The sequence below is a fragment of the Talpa occidentalis genome, unplaced genomic scaffold, assembly GCF_014898055.3.
Source record: "Talpa occidentalis isolate TD23 unplaced genomic scaffold, MPIMG_talOcc4v2.1 talOcc4.6, whole genome shotgun sequence".
NCBI classification, from domain to species: Eukaryota; Metazoa; Chordata; class Mammalia; order Eulipotyphla; family Talpidae; genus Talpa; species Talpa occidentalis.
The window spans coordinates 88,371,532-88,391,748 of record NW_023604972.1 but is presented as its reverse complement, the minus strand read 5'-3'; the positions used below and the strand labels follow the sequence as shown (position 1 = coordinate 88,391,748).

The 20,217-nt window shown below is 38.2% G+C and overlaps 2 protein-coding genes across 2 annotated transcripts in view; one reads left to right on the top strand and one right to left on the bottom strand.

Moving 5' to 3' along the window:
• Nucleotides 1-2,905, bottom strand: part of PTCD2 (pentatricopeptide repeat domain 2) — a 30,823-nt gene extending 27,918 nt beyond the window's left edge. The window contains exons 1-2 of the mRNA XM_054687841.1: nucleotides 2,769-2,905; nucleotides 855-947 (exon numbers count right to left, since the gene is read on the bottom strand). Coding sequence (XP_054543816.1) covers nucleotides 855-947; nucleotides 2,769-2,826 — 151 coding nt within the window. The 5' untranslated portion in view covers nucleotides 2,827-2,905. The remainder of the gene's footprint in view (nucleotides 1-854; nucleotides 948-2,768) is intronic.
• Nucleotides 2,496-20,217, top strand: part of MRPS27 (mitochondrial ribosomal protein S27) — a 75,977-nt gene continuing 58,255 nt past the window's right edge. Inside the window, exons 1-3 of the mRNA XM_037529419.1 lie at nucleotides 2,496-2,573; nucleotides 5,362-5,439; nucleotides 19,893-19,963. Of these exons, the coding sequence (XP_037385316.1) occupies nucleotides 2,501-2,573; nucleotides 5,362-5,439; nucleotides 19,893-19,963 (222 nt within the window). The 5' untranslated portion in view covers nucleotides 2,496-2,500. The remainder of the gene's footprint in view (nucleotides 2,574-5,361; nucleotides 5,440-19,892; nucleotides 19,964-20,217) is intronic.

The window sequence follows — 20,217 nt, the reverse complement described above, 5'->3', positions numbered from 1 at the left end:
CTCATAAAATTTAATGGTGAGAGGAAAGAGGGCTGAAAAGTCAATGGGAACAAACAAAGAGTTATTAAAAGAGGAGAGCCTTATAATGTTTATTAAGGAGTCTGAAGTTCTGGGGAAAACTCAATGTGCAGGAAAAGGGAATGTATGCAACAAGATTTCTCAGAATCTGAAAGGAAGTAGGACCCAGGGCAGTGGTGCTATGTTTTTATAAGAAAAAATTTCAAACATATCCAAAACTAGAGAGAACAGTATAATGATCTCCCACAGCCCATTAACATTGATCAATATTTTGTTAATTTTTAGGCAAAATCTTTGTTTGCGCCTACTGACCTTTCCAGCATAGAGTAGAAAATAGAAAAATGCATCAATTCAATAGCACGGTCTTATTTCATAATTTTCAATTATGTGTAGATATGTATGTGTATACTGGCAATACAATGTAAAATGTATTTTTTTACTGAGGGCTGCATCAGAAAGGTTGAAAGCCAGGCACCTGGCGTAGTTTTTCTGACTTGTGCACACAAGTTGCCTAGGTTTGGCATTTCTATCAACCTCCTAGTTATTTTGATCTTTGAATCTTACCTTTAGTGGCACAAAACTATTAGTCCTCTATAGAGAGGACTATTTCTGGTGCTAGGTTTAGTATCTCTCTGGGATTCTGGAAAAAAGGCATTAGAGAGCTCTAAACTTTAGTAATGGAGAGTGAAATGAAAGGTAAACATAAAGGTAGACCAGGAATCTAAGAATAAGCAGTCTCAATCTTTTCTGAGATATAAAGGTCCTGAAGAGACTGAATAGAGAGAAAGAAAGAAGAAACAGATCATAGAAAGAATTAACAAAATAAATTCTAATACCTTTGGTGCCAGGAAGATTATGTGCAATAGCCACCTTCTTATGCTGAAATTCTTTCAATTTCACAATATTATCTGTAAGTAGATATCTTTTAGCTAAAAATAAAAAAAAGAAGAAAATCATTTTGACTGTTTTATACATAGTAGATAGATGAGTAGAGGTTGATTGCTACTTTAACGATTGATCTTATCTTCATCTAGTATAAGTCACTGATCTCGACAGGTACAAACATGCCAGTGACCCACCAGGAAAAAACACCTCCCAATTACCAGAGAATGCAATAAGTTTATTTTGTGTGCAGGAAAGGAGCAAGTGATTAACTGCCTATGGAATGTGTTGAGAGGAAGCTGGGATTTGAAAGACAAATAGACATTCACCATCTGGTTAAGTGATGACAACGGCATTAAAACACATACACAACTCTCATTTAAATGCACAACAGGCATCTCTAATTTCCATTTATAGGTAAAAGCCTATGGTGTATTGTAACTTTAAAAAGTTATAGTGAGACAACAGCTATGTCTGTCATTTGAGAAAGAAGGAGTTATGGCCTCTCAGATTTGGGCTCTAGAAAACCACAAGATGCATCCCAAATTACTGACCACAACTTAGTAGAGAAGATAAGGAAACATCTGTCTTTGGGACACTCAGCTGAGCATGAACTGGAGCCTGCCCAAAGAATCACCCACTAAAAGAGAGCTGTGTATTGCAATAAGGAAAAAGAATAAAAACCATTATTAAAGGAAAGGCAGTCTAGTGGAGTGATTAGAGCAGGACTCTGCTTTTGAGCTGCCTGCAGTCTCTCTACCAGTTACCTCTGACGTTGGGCAAATTACTTAACCCACTGTTTCCTTCACAGCAAGTAGAGAAAAGAATGGGACCTATCTTATTGAGTGCTGTGAGGAGCAAAGGAATTAATGTATATAAACTACATTAGAATAAGGAATTAATGTATATAAACTACATTGAGCACAAAGTGTTCAATATTTTATCATCACTAGTATTTTCAAAATTAGCCATTTTCATAAAGACACCAAGGGATACTTTTACAATGAGGAAAACTGCTCAAAGTTTTTCAGATTGCTAGCTGCAGTCAGACTTCGGCGCCCAAGCTCTGCAGCGCAGTCACTCAAAGGGCAGAGGGTGTTTGCGGAGACCTGAGTCGCAAGGTCAGAGGGAATTCTACAGACCCAAGGTCAAGACCCCGCTCGGGTTTGTCCTTTGGTTCCCAGGAACATTGGCATTCACACCATTCGGTGGCCACCGCTGGACCCACGTGCAACCAGAGGACAGGGTCACACACAGCTGCTCCAGGCCAGTGGGGGACTGAAGAGCCGCTGTATCATCAAAGCAATGCCCGCTGAGGCCTAAAATTCCCTTTTGTCCCACCGACCCTCCTTCAAGGTCAGAGACCGCAGATACCTCCGAGAGGGCAGCGGCAGCAGGTGGTGCCCGAGCCTCCCACCCCGGGATATACGGAACTCCGCAGCGCCTGCAGCAGAAATAGGTTCTTGGGTCCACACGCAGTAGCCATGCTGTCCCGGGCCACACCAACGCGCGGAGCCCGGGAGGGGGGCGGAGCATACGTCTGTGACTCCACCCCTTCCTTTCACCCCCCCGCCCGGCTTTTCCCTTGGTATGCCCCAAGATGGCGGCCTCCATAGCGCGGCGCGGTGTCCTCCTGGCGCAGAAAATAGCTCTGCCTCAGCTCTCACTGGCAGGTTGGTGACAGCTTCCTTCTTGGGGATGCTTCATTACTCCCCCTGAGAATTCTCTTCCTTAAGCGAAGGAAGCGATGGGCTTTCAAGAAGAAAGGAAATCTTTCTGCGATCGGTTAAGAAACCATCTAGGGGTGTTAGGTAGCAAAAAAAGGGGGAGGTAGGGCCTCTCATTCATTTTCTTTCCCAAATATCTACCTATCCAAAGGTGTGAAGAGCAGAGGAAGGTCTTGACATGAGGGCTTTTGCGTATCATTTTCTGGGTTTGTGTGTTAAGGTGGTCATCTTTTTGCTGACCATAAAAAACTCAAATATGTTAACCTCTGGGGCTATGAAAAATTTCTCCCTGCTGAGGTTTCCATGGAGGGTCGTCATAAACGTCCCCCTTATCAGCTCACATCTGGATGATACCTGGTCTTCACTTTGTGGAAGAACTGTTCTAAATTCTTAATAAAGTACCAATCTCACTTTACCGAATGACCTTGGACACAACTTTTGTTTGACCTTTCTTTGCCGCAGTTGACACGTGTAGAAAATACATGCTAATAGTTTCTTCTAAAGTACTTTGATATGTGAGTTGAATTGCAGCCCACTCAAAACCCATTTGATCTTACGACACTGGGGAAAAAAATCCTAACAGTTGTAGAATATAATTCTTAACAGGTATTAACATTATGTGTTTAAAATGCAATTATTACAATCCATATGTCCAATGCCTATTGTCTCCTCTTTCCAACTGACCTTTTCTAACCTCTATAAAACACACACTCTTGGTCACACTTCTCTAGGAACATTACATATAATGTGAAACCTAATTGCTACCAGAAGTTTCCTGAGGATTAACCAGTTGACCTAGCTGGCAAACATATTTTGCCACACATTAGGTAAAATGGGATGTGCAGTACCTGGCACCTCACTAAGAATTAGCTTAGTAGCTATTATCACCAGTATCTTTAATTATAAGTGTTAGTAAGTTTAAACAAGACCTGAATTGTCTATCAGGGAAAGAGTTTTATGGTTGCTTAAAATGTTTGGGGGAGGGGGGAATCATTCTAACAAGGGGCAAAAAAATTAGTTAAGGGTGAATTGAAAGAATTATCAATTAGCATTTCAGTCTTAGTTTCAACTGAACTTGTTGATTACACCTGTGCTGTTGGCTATTAGTTAAAATTAAATAAAATTAATATTCAGTTCCTTAACCAGACTACCTACATTGTAAGTGTCCAATAAACATTTAATAGTGGCTATTGTACTGGACAGCTCAGAATTGCATGTTTCCTATACCGAAAGTTATATTGAACAAGCACTGTCTTGAAATCAGGAACTGAAGACTAAGGCATGTAATGTAAAGTATGTAAGATAGTATACCATGAACCACTGGGAATTTGAGAATGCTCATAGGAGCTTGACTTTAAGCCATCAAAACATGTTGATGCATTATAGGGTGAGAGGGAAAATATGCTACTTTGTGTAAACTCTTAACAAATCATATTTAGAACAGTTGGTGCTTCTGTTGATTCTCCTTACAACATAATGGAGAAGGGCAACGAATGTGATCAAGAGGTTGCAGGGCAAATTTATTGAGATATAGAGAAAAAATGGACTTTGATATATGAAGAGGTTAGAGGAAGCAAACTTAATAGACACCTACTACATAATAAATGTTAGGCTAGGCACTTAATGTATGCCCTCATTTAAACAACAATATGAGGTAGGCATTATTTCTGTTTTATATAGGATGAATGAGGTTCAGAGATCTGGGGTAAAGCCTTCATTTTTATAGTGTTTATCATAAGGCAAGCATTCAAACTTAGACTTTCTGACTCTGAAGAGTATGTGTGTCCTCAGTCATACTGCTTCCCTTTGGATGGATGGTAAACATGTTCGCAGACATTTGACCAAACATTAATTTTATAACTATAAACTTTGAAATTGTAGTCCTTGAAATATCTTTTTCAGAATTAAATAAAGAGGCTCATAGACCTAAATCTGTGAGGTTGATATTTTGTCTTTCATTTCAGGTATAGTGTGAGGGCCAGCATCATCATCATTACCTGGAAACTTATTAAAAATGAGAATCTGATTTCTTCCCCAGAACTCTTGATCAGAATCTGCATTTCACTAAGATTGATATACACATTAAAGTTTGAAAAACTAATCTAGATTTTCCACTTTGCCATTGTCCACTCATTGTAATGTTCTGTCTCTGACTTTATAGAAATTTTGATTCTACTACACAGATCTTCCAAATACTATACAGGATGGAAAAAACTTTAAATGGTATCTCAGAAAAAGGTGAACATCCTGCTAAAAGGTTTACATAAAGTGGAATGTTTGTCTTTCTCGGGTAGTAGTTTCCAGTTGCTGTAGAAAGTCTTACAAACATGTTACAAAATCTTAAACTGTAAGATGATTGTTAAGCATTCTTAGCGAGTTAGCAGTAGCCTGGCAGATTAAGTTAGCATTCTCAGAAGTTTTAGGGCTCACCTCATTCAGTGGAACAAGTGGTCCTAAAGTTATAGGAACAGAATGATCAGCCTTTTTACCCAAAATATCATTGTAAAAATTTTCAGTTTTCTGCATCTTCTACTTGTAGGTTGAAAGTATTTTGTCATAAACTGAATGATGAACAATGCACTGTTGGTTATTATAATAGATTCTATTCTATAATAGAGTCTCCTATTATAATAGAATTTTTAAACTAGTAAATTGGAAATATGACAGAGATATGTTTATTAAACATAAACTGATTCTGTTGTGAAACCATGTCTGTTAATGTCTTTTTCCTCAGGTAAAAGATGCCTGCTTTCTGCAGCGTATGTGGACAGCCACAAATGGGAAGCAAGAGAAAAAGAAGATTGTCACCTGGGTGGGTACATGTTAGTTCAGTCATTCCATAATATATATCATGTAGCTCTTATTCATATCTATGAAATGATGTTTTTATGATGATCCAATTTACATAAGCACATTTTAAGTGTTAAAAGGTATGATTACTTGGCAAAATCATTTTTACTGTCCTGAAGATTTCTATTTCTTTTTTTTTTTTTTTAAGATTTATATATTTATGCATATAAAAGCTGGGGTGTAGCCCACAGGCGTGAAGCAGGGTGGTGAGAGGATTCACCAGAGACAGAGTAGGGAGCAGAACAGGCGCATCAACTGAAATACACTGCTGAGGGGAGTAGTGGGCAAAACAAGAGAGATCTGCTGTACCATGTGGATCAGCTTCCTGCCCAGGGATCGAACTAGTATTGCAGTGGATGCAGATAACTTCATAGTACTGAGACCTAACCCCTTGTGCCACCAGGGAAGCCTCTATTTCATTTTTTGCCTTGATTACTGACCTATATGAAGAAATCTTTTCTTTCTTGTGTTTTGGCCAATTTTATCATATAGTTAGCTGCTCTACAGCCTATTTGTTTTACATTATTTGCAGAGAAAAATGTATTTTATATATATTTTATATATTTTTATATTTCCTACTTTTTTATTGTTATTTCTTGTTTCTTCAGAGCTCTTCTCTATCATTAGCAGGTGGCAGATTTGAAAGCTGTATTATAATCTCATTTAAGTCATTTAGAGAAGGTAGATAGCTAACGCTACTCAGGCAGTAAGCTCCTAATTATGCCCCCTTTCTCTGTTGCCTATGTCATGTTACACAGATAACAACCTTTCTTTTATAAAATAATAAGCCTTAAAAGAAATCACTGAATCTACTGCTTTTGGTTTTGTCTGCCCTTCACAATATTTCACATCAGTGGGACATTGATAAGGCTCGTGATTGGTGATAGCTTTATGGGACTAATGTAAAACTTTTGAGCCAATTCTAGTGCTGATCTAATACTTTACCTTAGTTTGTGTTCTTTGCTTCTTTTGTCATATGTTAAATAAGAATAAAGCCCCTGTATGTATGGATTCTTCCCATAATTGGGGCACGAGGGCATTCTTTTATATCTGTCTAATGGCTAACTGGGGTAGAGTAAGGAGTTCAACTAAATCCTTATTTTCTCCCCTGGTAATGTGATCGTAAGACCAGAGTTTGTGAGCACTGGAATGGGTATACTGGCAAGGGTCAACCAAAGCAGAGTTGTAGAGAATAAAGATGAGTAACTATATGCTTTCACTAAAATGCAGAATCACTGTGAACAACAGATAGAAATGTAGATAATGTGGTGTGTTGATGAAGTCAAATACCAGAAATGGCGTCATCACAAAGTAGGGAATAACTTGGTAAGATTCTGAACGAATCTAAGTGCTGTCTTTCTTCAGTGTACATGGTAGTTAACGTTTCTGAAAAATGAATGTTATTTTCAAGTTATGCACAAAAAGTACTTCATGTTTATATGAAAAATGGAGTTTCGTTAGTTATAAACAGGGTGTTTTAATTATTAAATAATGTGAATGTCTTGCCATGTCACAGATGGCCTGGTATGTGGGACAAATAGTTTTCCCTTTCTCTTTGGGAATAGTTCTAAACTTAGGGATAAAAGGTTTAGAATAACATAAAGAGCATCTTAATACCTTTTGCCCAGGTTCACCTAATATCATTTTAACCCATATGCTTTAGTTTTCTTATTCTGTCTATATACAAACTTTTCTTGTAACTATTTGCATATTTGTTGCCTATTTTACAGCTCTCTATCCTGATAGATACCTGACATGTTTTAAAGAAACTAGTCCCTTTTTAAAAAACAGAATATTCTTTTTTGGTGCATCTCATGATTTGATTTAGTATATGCTTCCCAGGCTGGAATATTGTCAGTAATATTGTGTCCTCAGCGTAGCACATCTTCAGATGCTTGATGTCCATCTGCTCTGGCTGGTGTTGTTAACTTTGATCACCCAGTCAGCTGTATCTGTTTTCCCCCAATGGAGAGTTACTATTTTTCCTTGTGAATAATAGACAACTTCTAGGAAGTCATTTTAATGTCTTGATAAGTATCCTGCCGCTTATCAAAAGTTCACCCTTAGATTTAGTGTCTGGTGATACTTTTTGCCTGAATCAATCTTTATCATGATGGTTGCAAATTTATGGTTTTCCAGCTCCATTAATAACACATATACTAGTTAATTCTCGGTATTCTATTCATACTTAGTATTCTGCTATAAGCAGGAGCCCTCTTCTATGCTCCCATTTCTTTCTTTGAACTCTGTTTTATAATCACTGTGGTCTTGTGGAGGGTGGATTCCTTTTTTTAATTAATTTATTTTTTTGTTTTCATTCTTTCTTAATTTATTTAATTTTATATATATTTTTATATCATCGTTCATTTTTTCTGTGTATATATATTTACATCATTGTTCATTTTTAAACAATATTTGCTTCCCCTAATGACTCATTGCCATCCTTAATTATTGGAGTGGTCACATTGTCCCAGATTTGGCTAGTAGAAACTCCTCAAGCTGGCTTGCAGTGTTCCAGCTCTTTGTGTACCTTTCCTGCTTTAGCCATGTATTCAACTATTTCTTTTAAGAAGTACTGGTTCTTTTTAGTAGGGAATGGTCTTAGAAGCCAAGATTTGGGCACTAGATGTTCTCTTTTAACTGTGGAGTTTTTGCTTTCTGCCGCATTCAGTGAACAGAGCTAGGACAAATATGCATACACATACACATAAATCTATACATATGCACATACATGCATATGCATACATACATGCAATTCAAATAATGAATTAATACTAAAGCCTTCCATTTCAGGTCATCCCCACAGGTTCTTTCATGCCCTTCTTTAGGACTAAAGTATCTCCCTTCCATACTGAAAACTCCCAACAGGGATGATGTTTTCCTATAGTGGACAGTCACAATGGGGGTTATCTAATTTTCCTGTGTTCTGCCCATTAAGTGCCAGCAATGCCCTGTGAGTCATTGCAATAGGAAAAAAAGTGACCACTAGGGGCAATAGTAGCCCTTTTGAGAACCACTGTTCTAGTGTTGAAACCACCATGGACTCAATTATATTGCAAAGCTTGTTCTGATGTACTGTGTGTGAAGGAAGTACAGAGAAGAGAAAGATGTATTTCAGGAAAGCTATCAACACTTTCCTAGGTGTGAAGGGGAAATAGGAAAGGAGACCATTATATTTGACAGCTTGGTATGGAATATAGTCAACTCTTATTCAGACACAAATGTAGGGGAACATTGTCATTGATTCTTGAATAAACAGAAACTTCCATAGAAGAGCATGGTAATCTGCAGCTGGCAGATATTACACGGAGGTAATTGTCTCCTCTTGTTGAAAGCAGTACTAGCTACCATTTACTAATACCACCATCTGGAACTGAACACCCTCCTACTGAATCCCTGTCTAGCTAGAACTCGTCTTTCCTCCCCCTGTATTCTTACGGCACTTTGTACCATAATTCTGCAGTGTGATGTGAAGAGTCTGTACTTGAGGGACAGACATGTGGGTGTCATCCCTAGCTGTTGCAGCTTTCAGAAACTGTGTCGCTTAACCTCGTCCTCAGTTCCTGTACCTAAAGTAGGGATGATGATAATGCCTGTCTCAGTAAATACCCTTACCTACAGCAAGGTGCTCCAAAAATAAGTGGAATGAGCAAGCTCCTAGGGCTATATGAAATGTGGAACGCAAAATAGGTTTTGAAACTACTATGGAACTGCTTGAAAGAAGAGACAGTTTGAGATATATTTTTTCCTACTGTGTCATAGGAATTAATTAAAACAGACCTTCGCTGCTAACGCTGTACATGTTTTTCCTGTTATTCGAATGTTTGGGCTGGGATTTGTGCCCTGAGAAAGTGAAGGCGAGGCATGTGACCAGGCTCGCGCTAGCGGCTGCATCTCACAGAGTGGGCAGTAGGTGGCACTGTGGCCTCTGCGGAGACAGCCGTGCGTCTCCGCCCGCCCAGGGTTTGGGCGTGGGCTGGTGGGGCAGCCAGCCGGGTGCGCGCGTGCGCGGAGGCCCGCCCGCTGCATGTGGAGCGCCCTGATTGGCGCTGCGACCTGGTGCGGGCTCGCTGATTGGGGGCGATGGGGGGGCGATATGAGGCTGTCTCTCTGCGCGTCCCCATTGGAGGGCGGGAGTGGAGTGGGGTGGGGTGGGGTGGGGCGGCGAGGCGCAGCGGACCTGGGTGAGGGTGCGGGGCTGGGGCTGGGTCGCCTTCTGCTCTGGTGCTGTCGCCTCCGCCGAATCTCGCGGAGGGCACCTGAGTGCTTAGATGGGGGTGCTGCTCCGGTGCCGCGCTCCACTCACCTGCACTTAGTGTCGTTTGTTGGGAGACTTTGGGCAGGGGTACGGGCAACTGCCCAGTTTAGTGAGAGCGTGGTTAGCACCCCGAGTGCCGTGTAGTGCAGGGTGCCGACGTTGCAGTCCAGGGCTCGGGCGGGGCCTGAATGCAGGCCGGCCCGCTGACATAAAACTCAAAGGTTAGTGTAACCGAGCTGGATTCTGTGCCAGGTATTGCCCGGGCGCTGTTGCATCTAATGCTCACTGCAGCTGGCTAAAGCAGCTGCTGTTTTTCCCATTGGACATGAAGAAACTGAGGCAAGATCCTGGCATTTGCTTTGGGTCATGCTGTATTACCTTTGTGCTCAAAAATAACTTTCTCAATGATAGCTCTAGTACCTGCTGTTCCGCCGTAGTGTCTGCCCGTGCGTTGAAGCTGTAGATACCTTTTTTAAGTAGTGTGTGTACGCTGAAAAGTGCGCAAATCACAATGATGAATCAGACTGAATTAACACGGCAAACAAACCTGTGTAAGGAAAAAGGCCTTTCCTGCCTCTCTAGCTGTCCAATTGTTGGGGGGAAAAGGATGTCCTAAAGCTAATTCCATACAGGCTTTGTGGACTCCACCCCCACCCCAGGCCAAAGACACTGGGAACTCCAAATCCCATCACAACCAAAGGGAAGGTGGCTGGGCCCTGAGGGTGGAGTTAAGCAGCCAGGTTGGTTTAAAGCCAGACACTTGGGCTTTGGAGGGGTTCCCCCATTTTGGCTCTCCGCCAGCTCTGAGAATGACTCCAGGTCGGTGGATGGGGTAGGACGCATTAAAGACTTTATTTCCCTATTTTCTCCCTGAGTTGTACATTTTCCTTATTTCCTTTTACCTTGTAAATAAACCTTTTATTAACCTTTTGTGTATGCCTGTAGTGGAGTATTAATAAGTCCCTTGTAAGCGCGAGGGTAAGGACCCACAGCCAGGCAACCCGTTCAATATTGGGGCTGCCTTATAACACTACCTGTGGCTTCCAGTCTCCTTTTCAGATGTAACCATTATCTTGATTCTAACCCCAAAGATTGCTTCAAATGTTTTATAATGTAAAAACATGCAAAAGTAGAGTGAATGATATAAGGAAACGCCCTTACTGATCCCCTGGCTTCAACAATTATTAGCTCAGAACCAATCTTCCTCTCATTCCCCCATCCTTACCCTTTGGATTATTTTGAGGCAAATTCCAGACAGCTTGTCATTTCACCTATAAATATTTTAATATATGTCTCTGAAAGATAATTTTATCTTCAATGCCCTTTATCACACCTAAATTGTTGATAATCATTTAAATTAGAAATTTCCAATCGCAAATTTTCCTAATACTCACGGTTTTTTAGTGGTTTGGTTGAAAACGCATCCACATAAGATCCATGGGATGGTTATGTCCCCCCACTTCTGGTGCTTCTTTTTTTAAGTCTTTTTAATAAAACCATAAAAAAGAAGAGAGAATACTATTATGACAACACATATGTCACCCAGCTTCAACTTTCATCAATTTCCTGCCAGTCTTGTTGCCTCCATCTCCTACCCTATTACCGGATTACTTTTTAATAAGACCTTGTTAGGAGAGTTTTTATATGTATTTTGATATGTACCTCTGAAAAATAAGGATTTTTTAAAAAAAATGCCATTCTCATATCTAAAAATTACTCATCTCTTAGCATCAATAAATATCCCACAGTGTTCAATTTCACAAATATCTTATAAATTTCTTTTTAACTGAGAGTTTGTTGAAATAGGGTTTAACTATGATTCATACATTGTGGTGTGTTGAGAGGTCTCTTAACTCTCTTTTAATCTCTGTTTCTCTTTTTCTTGCAGTATATTCTAAAAGAAAACAGGTCTTTTGTCTCAGAACTTCCCACATTCTGGATTTGCTGTTTTCATCCTTATGGTGTTATTTGACATGTTCCTCTACCTTCCATATGCTGTATAAAAATGGCAGTAAGAGAGAGACTTGATCAGATCCGTGTTTTTTTTTGTGTGTGTGTGTTTTTCTTTTTTGTCTTTTGGCATGAATACTTCCTTAGGAAATGTTGTTTACTTTTGTCAGGAGGCATCCAACATTTGGTTGTCCCTCTGTGATGTTAAAAAACATTCTCGTGATCATTGCTTGGATTCACTATTTCATTAGGAGCAGCAAATATTGCTATTTAAATTCTATTATTTGCCCTCATTTATTACCCAGAAAATTTTTGTAAAAGAATTTCCATTCATCAACTTTACTTATTATGAGGTACTGTTTGTATGGAAGAGAGAGTTTTCAGAATAATGTGTGGACCCCCTAACATCCTCCAAAAATGATCAGTGAGAGGTTGTTTTTTTAAAAAATATCATTATGAACTCATGGACTTGAACATTTGAGACAATTTATTCATTGCAGTTGATATTATTATTAAAAGGACCTTAGTTCTCCAGCTATCCTCTGTAGAGTTCTTGGGAGTTTTTGGACTTTCCAACTCTAGTTAGATGTTAGTTTTCAACTGTTTCTATACTGGAATTCTCTTTGGTTAAAATAAATAATGAATTAAAGCCTTGTTTCTTCCACTAATATGCAGATCTATTGGGACGTTTAGGGCAGCTGTTGCACGACAGACTAAGACCCACAGTGACTGGGACTCAGGAAAAAACTATTTTGGAGAACTGGGTAGCGTGCTGTTAGGAGGGCAGAACTGATGGGGAAGTTTCCTGGGTTTCGGAGGCTTGCTTGAGTTACCATGCTAGAAGGCTGGGGTTCAGGTGACTTGCACTGAATTGGAACGAATTGAAATCAAATATTTTATTTCTGATTTTTCAGTTTGTAAGTTTTTAGTTTGTTCCTGTTTTTAAGAATTCCCTTTCCATATCCAGAGAGATTTACACCACCAACACATTTAAATTCAGGTGGAAACTAAGTACTGTGGTCACCTCTCACACCTCCAATTAGCTGAGATTTAGTTTTCTTTGTCATTACATCTGTGGAGGTCTTTGATTCATTGCAGTTTTTATAAAACCCTGTTCTCTCAGCCTATTGGAGATTTTGTAAAACCTGCTTTCCTAATTTTTATCAGTTCCACATTTACAGCTCTGGCGTAGATTGATTTCCTAGGTTCCATATTTTTATGCTGGCAGTTCAAGAGATGGGTCTGACCTATGTGTATTAGCCTTTGTCAGTCTCATTTTCTTAGTATGTATGTGCACAAAGCTTGCTTTCATATTTACTTTTGTATTGGAACTATTTGCTTTAAAACTTATGGTGGTGGCCCCCCTGGTGGCTTAGCGGTTAATTCTCAGCTCTATCACCACTGGTGCCTGAGTTGGATACCTGGTTAGGGAACCAACCCACATAAGGAACAGCAGCCCTCTCCTGTCTTGCCTGATGCTCCTCTTAGCAGTGTATTTCAGTAAATCTGCCTGTTCTGCTCCCCATTCTGGTGAATCCTCTCACCCCCCACACCTCTGGCCTACACCCCAGTTCTTCTGTGCAAAATAAATAATGTGAAGATTAAAAAATAAATAAAAATAAAGTTTATGGTGACAGAGACAAATAGAAGAAAATCTAAAATTCTCCCAAATGATTCCTAGGTAAGTTTTCCTTACTTCCTTCTATTTTATGTATTTTGTATGTCAACTGTCCTTTCATTTTGTTTTAAATGTAGCAAACAAAAAATAGTTTCAGCCTGTGTTTTCTAGATCACTTCTAGGAAGTACAGTAATAATTTGTATCTAGTTCTTTATTACAATAAATTAGATAAGATGCATAGATGGCCCTAAGGTCAGAATGACCTTAGTGTAGACTAAAGGAGTAATGATAATGTACAGAAATCATAGAAATCGTGAAAAGCTGAAATTGATCAAATTTGTCGCCTGAAACTCACAGGATTCAATATAAACCCTATCTTCCTCTTATTTACCTTGCTCATCATAACTTTGATCTATTTCCATAACAGATTCTATGATGATTAGGCAGATTGCCATTCTGTGGATATTATCTATTTTGAAGCTATGTTGCTTCGGTGCATACCCAGTTAATATTACCTTCCTGAAAAAATGAATTTTTGATCATTATGTAATGATCCATTTAATCTATAAAAACCCTTGTTTTTTTTAACCTGTAAGTGTATTGTATCTGGTGTTAATAAAGGTATGCCAGCTTTTTTATGGGGGGGGGGGCTACCATTTGCCTAGTGTAATTTTCACAAACTTATTTCCAATTATTATATGTTCATATGATTTATACAGCTAGAAGATAGATAGATAGATAGATAGATAGATAGATAGATAGATAGATAGATAGATAGATATTAAACCAATCTGACAATCATTGTCTTTTTAACTGGAAAATTTAGCTGTTTATATAGTCATCTCATGATTACTGATATATATTTAGATTTATTCCTAACTTTTTTTTGTGATTTTTTTTTCCCTATCTTCCTCATTTTTCCCCCTTTGTTTTCTTTTGGATTGATTTAGGGTGTTCTTGTTTTTCACATTTTTCTACTTGTACTAGTCTAGAAATTACATCCTCTACTTATATACCATTGGATTTTATGACTACATGCATACTGAAAAAAATGAGACCGTAGAAAGATGACACACACAAGTCAGTCATCTCTAGAATTGCCAACATAGAATTTAGATCTTTGGAATGGTAGATTGCAGAGTCTACATATATTAGATGGTTGTTCTGTAACTTCTAGCTTGCATATTTCACTGAAATTCTAATGGTTGTCACAATCTATTCTCCTTTAGTCCAGTCACAAACATACTATATATTGTTATCTGACACTAGTTTTGTCCTTTAAGACACACATATGTGAGACATTGTTATTTTAAACAATGTTCCTCCCTATTTAATCTATTTTATTTACTTACAAGTTTTCTAGCCTCCCAAGTTTTCCATTTAAAAACATCTTCTAAAAAAGCACTTCTAAAAAGTTCCTTTTGTGAATGTTTTTGAAAAACAGCGTAAGTTCTGGTTGCTTGTGAAAAATGTCTTTATTTTTTCCCGTAATGTTAAAAGATAGTTTTGTTAGATATGTGATTCTATCTTGATAGTATTTACTCCCAGTATTATTCTATTATGTTCTGTTTTTGCTTTTGAGAAAACACCATATAATATAGTTGTTTTTCTTATGTAATTTATCTTGTCTTTCTGGCTACTGTTAAAATCCTCTTACTCTTCAGGTTCATTATAATGTATTATGATTTGTGTTTAATTTTACTTAATTTACTTGAGGTTTTATGTATTTCCTGAATCTGAAAGCCTGTATCTTTCTGTCAAAAACCTAGCTATTATCTCGTCATATATCCCCTCTCCCCATTCTTCTATTAACTTCTTTTGGAAATTCAGTTAAATCATTTTTGATCTTACTGTTCTATTTTCTATATTTCTTTACTCTTTTATATTTTTCATCTTTATCTTTACTGCATTCTGTGTGATTTCTTTCAGGTCTTTCAGTTCACTGATTCTTATCTCATCTGTGTCTAACCTAACCTTTAACTTATTCATCAAGTTACTTTTTTCACGGCTCTGTTGAGGTATTCATTGCATAAAACAAACTGCATGTGTTTACAGTGTACAGTTTGATAGGTTTTGACATATGTATGTGTGACTATGTGAAATCATCACTACAATCAAGATGAGCCTACCACTTCCTCCCAAAGTTTTCTCCTACTCCTTGATAATCCTTTCCATCTGCCTCTTCCCAAATCCTCAAGCAACCTCTGATATGCTTTATGTCACTATAGTTTAGTTTGCATTTTCTAGAATTTAGTGCAATAAAATCAACTTTTTAAGCCACTTTAAACAAATTTAAACAAAATCCAAGGTTGGTATATCTTGGATCACATAGGAAGTGAGAATTAGGGCCCCAAATAGGTGTAAGGGCTGACTTTGTAGGTTAGAATCCCCAGGGACAATATCCTTGTTTACTTGGTGGGGGGTAGGGGGGCATTTATGTTTTAGTTCACCTTTCTAATACTGGTACAGCCCTCGGTGGTTCTGGCTTTACCTGAAGACCTCTAAATCAGCTTCTCATCTTACAAAGTCCTTGATTTTATCCTCTGTGCCCCCTACTCCAAGTCATTAAAACCAAAGCCTGGCATCACTGGGTGTACATGGATGCTCTCGGGGACTGCTGCCCTCAGCATTCCCTTAAACACTCAGGGTTTGTTGCTCCCATCTTACCTGTGATCACTGACAAAAATTACATCTACCTCTTGAAAGCTAAGGTATACATTTGAAAAAATAGTTTGAATATTTTATTTGTGTTTTAATTTTATAGTAGAATTTTTAAAGGGATATTTAGTCCACCTTATTCCAGAAATGGAAGTGAGCAAAATATCTTCTCAAGCTTCATAAAAACATCTAACACTTACAGTTTTCCCTCCTTAGTAGTTCTCAAACATAACTCAATCTAGTGCTTGAGAGGCTACAGCACAATCTCCTCTGGCATTTGTTCAGAAATTTGACTTCTCCTCATACCTACAAATTAGAATCACTCTCCAGGTGTAAGTTTAGGAATCTGAAGTTATGGAGTTCCTCAGGTGTTCATATCCTCCACCAAGTTTGTAACCCATTACACTTCTATTCTTGGAATAGCACAGAGTCCTCAATAAAATCTTCTATGTCCTTAGATCATCAATGGTATTGTTTTCTTCAAACAAGAGGTCATTTTTACACTAGCACACTTTTAATTTCCTGGACATACATCCATTTTGTCTCTAAAGCTCTAAGTTTTGTTAAAGGAACAGTTCAAATTTCCCATATTCAAAATTCCCACTTTCCTAGACAGTCTTTGTTGACCTCAACCATCCGCTGCAGTGAATGTTGCTGAGGATCTGAGTGACAGGCAAGAAAGCATCATATTTGGCACACCCCTTTGAATAAAACTCAGGCATCTGTGGGCTCTTCACTGAAATATGAAGGGAAGCTTTGACTGCTCATGCCCAGGTCCAGAAGCCTGTAGTGCTGGCCCTCTGCAGGCTGCAGCTGCCCCAGCTTTCCTGGCCATCCCTGCCCTTTGCGGTTTTCTGCTTCATCCATCTCACCAGCACTATCATGTGAGGTGACTGGTCACATTATATTATATTTAGGAGAAAATCTTTCTCTGACTTACAATATGCAAATGTTATTCATCAGATGCTGGCTCTGCAGCTGTTGCCTTTTGGAGGTCCTAGCCAATTTTACTTGGTGTGAAAGATTAAAATGGAATCTTGAGTTAACACACAACCGAGGCAATCAGAGAAATCAGCTCAATCTAATGTTTAATTCTATATTTTGTACTATGTGAAACCCACGAGGAAATGGATGCTTGTGGGCCATTGTAATTAGGGCAATAGACCTTCATCTGGCCTTTTTCAGTTAAAATTTAAAATTTTGAGTAAAGGGATGTAATTTTTTTATATTGCCTGTCATCTCAACACAGGAGTCTTTATTATGAAGTGAGCATTTAGATTTTATGTCATGGAAGGGCTGTTTGCTGTCTTTCTGTAAGCCAGTAGGTTTAACAATATTAATTTGCCCTAGTGTGAAGAGGTTTTAGGATCCCCTGTGTGTTTAACATTCTTTAATCCCCTTGTGTCAATCCCTTTAAGAAAAGCTTATCACTTTCATATGATAACAGGTTTTAGGGGTTTTGCAAAAGTTGCTCTCCCCTGTAGTTACTGAGTCATTGAGCACATAACTCCAGAAAGAGAGAAAAAATGGTAAATTACACAGCAGTAGATCTTCAACAAATACTTGTCAATGATTACCTGTTTATTACTTGACACTAATTTCTTTCACCAGGGAATAAAAAAGTTTTGGAAATCTAATTACTTCTATTTCCTTCCTTCTTTCTCTGCTTCCCTCCCTAGCCCCCCTCTGTCCTTCCTTTCTTTTTATTCATTCAGATATTTATTAAATGCTTTTTATGTGACTATTTTAGGGACTGAGAATATATCAATGAGTTAAATCCTTGCCCTCATGGAGTTTACTTCTAGTGTAAAAGAGAAAAAACAAAAACACACAGATGAACTGATGTAGGCATTTGTAGGTCATAGAAACTATTTTGGATTCTTTGCCCAAGTACTATAGGAAGCTATTGACTATTTGAGAAAAAAGAATGACAGGATTTATCTTTTACAGGCTCTCTCAGATTGCTGTGTGAAGATTGTTAGTAATGAAGCCACTGGTGGTAGTAAGGTCACTAGTCAGGAGGTGAAAAATATCAGTGGCTTAGCTGTGGAGGAAGTGAGAAATATATATTCATATTTCAAATCTAAAACCTATAGGACTTACTGACAGTTGGTTATAAAGTGTAAAAAAGAATAGAGTCAAGGACAAAACCAAGGTTTTGTCCCGAGTAAGCCAGTGAATGTAGTGGCCATTTACTGAGATGGAAAATACCTGAGAAAATTCTGGTTTGAAGTGGAAATTTGGAGAATTAAGAGGACAGATAATGTTTATAGATACCTATTAGAGACCCAAGTGAAGAAGTCATCTATGCAATTGGAAAAAAGTCTGGAGTTAGAGACAGAAGTGAGAGTGGATAGACATTTAAGTGTGGATAATCTATAGATGATAATTAAAGCTGTGGGAAAGGGGATGAAATCACTCAGGGACTGAGCAGATGGTGAAGAACAGTCTACTACTCAGACTTAGAACATACCACATTTCAAAGGCAAGAAGAGAGCCTGCAAAGGAACCCAAGAGAGAGAAGAGTATGATATGAAGGATAGAATGGTCAACTATATTAAATGCTAGTGAGATGTCAAGTAAGATAAAGAATTAACCACTGGATGTAACAATGTGGAAGTAGTCTTTGGTATTAGTGGAGTGCTAGAAAACAAAATGTGATTTGATGAGTTCAAGAGAGAATGGACTAGGGAAGTAGCAACAGTTTTATCAGGAATGGCTCTTGAGAAGGCTGCTGGGGGGAGCAAAGGATAAGAAACTAGAAGGAGATAAAAGGGTAAGTAAGATTTTTGTCATTTTTGTTTGTTGCAGTGTGTAAAGTTCATCCTTTGTTAAAAAGTACAAGAAGGGGCCTCCCCTGGTGGCGCAGCGGTTGAGCACTGGGCTGTGAAGCTGCCCGCAGCCTCTGCAGCGCTGGTTCCATCCCCGGCCACCAGTGAGGGTCCCACATGGTGCGCAGACCTCTCCTGCTGCGCCCGCTGCTCCCCTCAGCAGTATATTTTGTCAGTCTGCCTTTTCTGTTCCCCACTCTGGCTCTGGTGAATTCTCTCACCCTCCCGCGCTTCTGACTGTACCTAGTGCTTGTATAAATAAATAAATAAATCTTAAAAAAAAAAAAATAGAAGGCAGAATATATGGGTTCAGATGCTAGTTACCTGGTAGACTTGATGGTAAGAGGATAAAGTTCTCTTTTAGTTGCTTCTATTTTATACTCAGGGAAATAAAACAGAATCATGAGCTGAGAAACCAAGACTGAGGAGAAAGAACATATTGTGAGTTTGAGAAGCAGAGAGAAGGTGTGAAATAATCATTGTGGAGAGTAGGTTGCCTTGGATTTAACATCCTTTTAGACTCTGAGATAAGAGTGTGATCTCAGGAATACCAAGTGTCTTTATAGATGTTCTGCTAAAAAGAACCAGAATAGGAATAGTTCGGGCCAAAATTCATTAAGTATGGGATACCTTCATAATTTCTTCAGGGAATATATAAAATCGTTTGATAAATTCCAATTTAAAAAATTTATGAATATATTTTCCTGGTTCAGAATGCAAAAGGAATAAACATGAAAGCAATGAGTCTCCTTCCCTTGACTCTCCTGCCATCTAGTTCCTTTCCCTGGAGTGTGGCAGTGACACTTTTTAGTGTCTTCTTCCAGGAGTACTTTATTGATCCATTTTTAAAAAGCTAAATCTATGCTAGGATTTTTAAATAATCCTATTCCAATTAAATAAATCACTTTAACATGTTAGTAGTGTGCCTGAATCCTCTTTAATATATATAAAAATAATTTCTAAAAAGAGCAAGAAAGACCGCCTGCTATAAACTGACTCCATAATGTTGGCAGCCATCTGGCAGGAGTTGTATCTGTTAGATTTTTCTTAAGAAATATGTATATTTAACAAGGTTCTTTTTCTTTCTTTGTCTTCACAGCTGACCTAGCATCTTTAATGGATAAAACATATGAGAGAAAGTTGCCTGTTAGTTCTTTAACAATATCCCGGGTAAGAAAATTTAAATATACACACATTTATTTTTTTCTCCCAAAGAAGGAGGAAGAAAGTAAGGAAGTCTCTTTATGTAGATGAGGCTGGGTAGATTAAAAAAACTTTCATAAGAGATATTTTTCCAGAGTTTGATATGTATAGTTGCTAATAGATATTTTATGATAAAGTAAAGCAAATTTCTTTGACTAAAATAAAAGATAATAAATTTACCAGTATCAATGATTACTGTTGTGTATCTCATTTATCTTAAT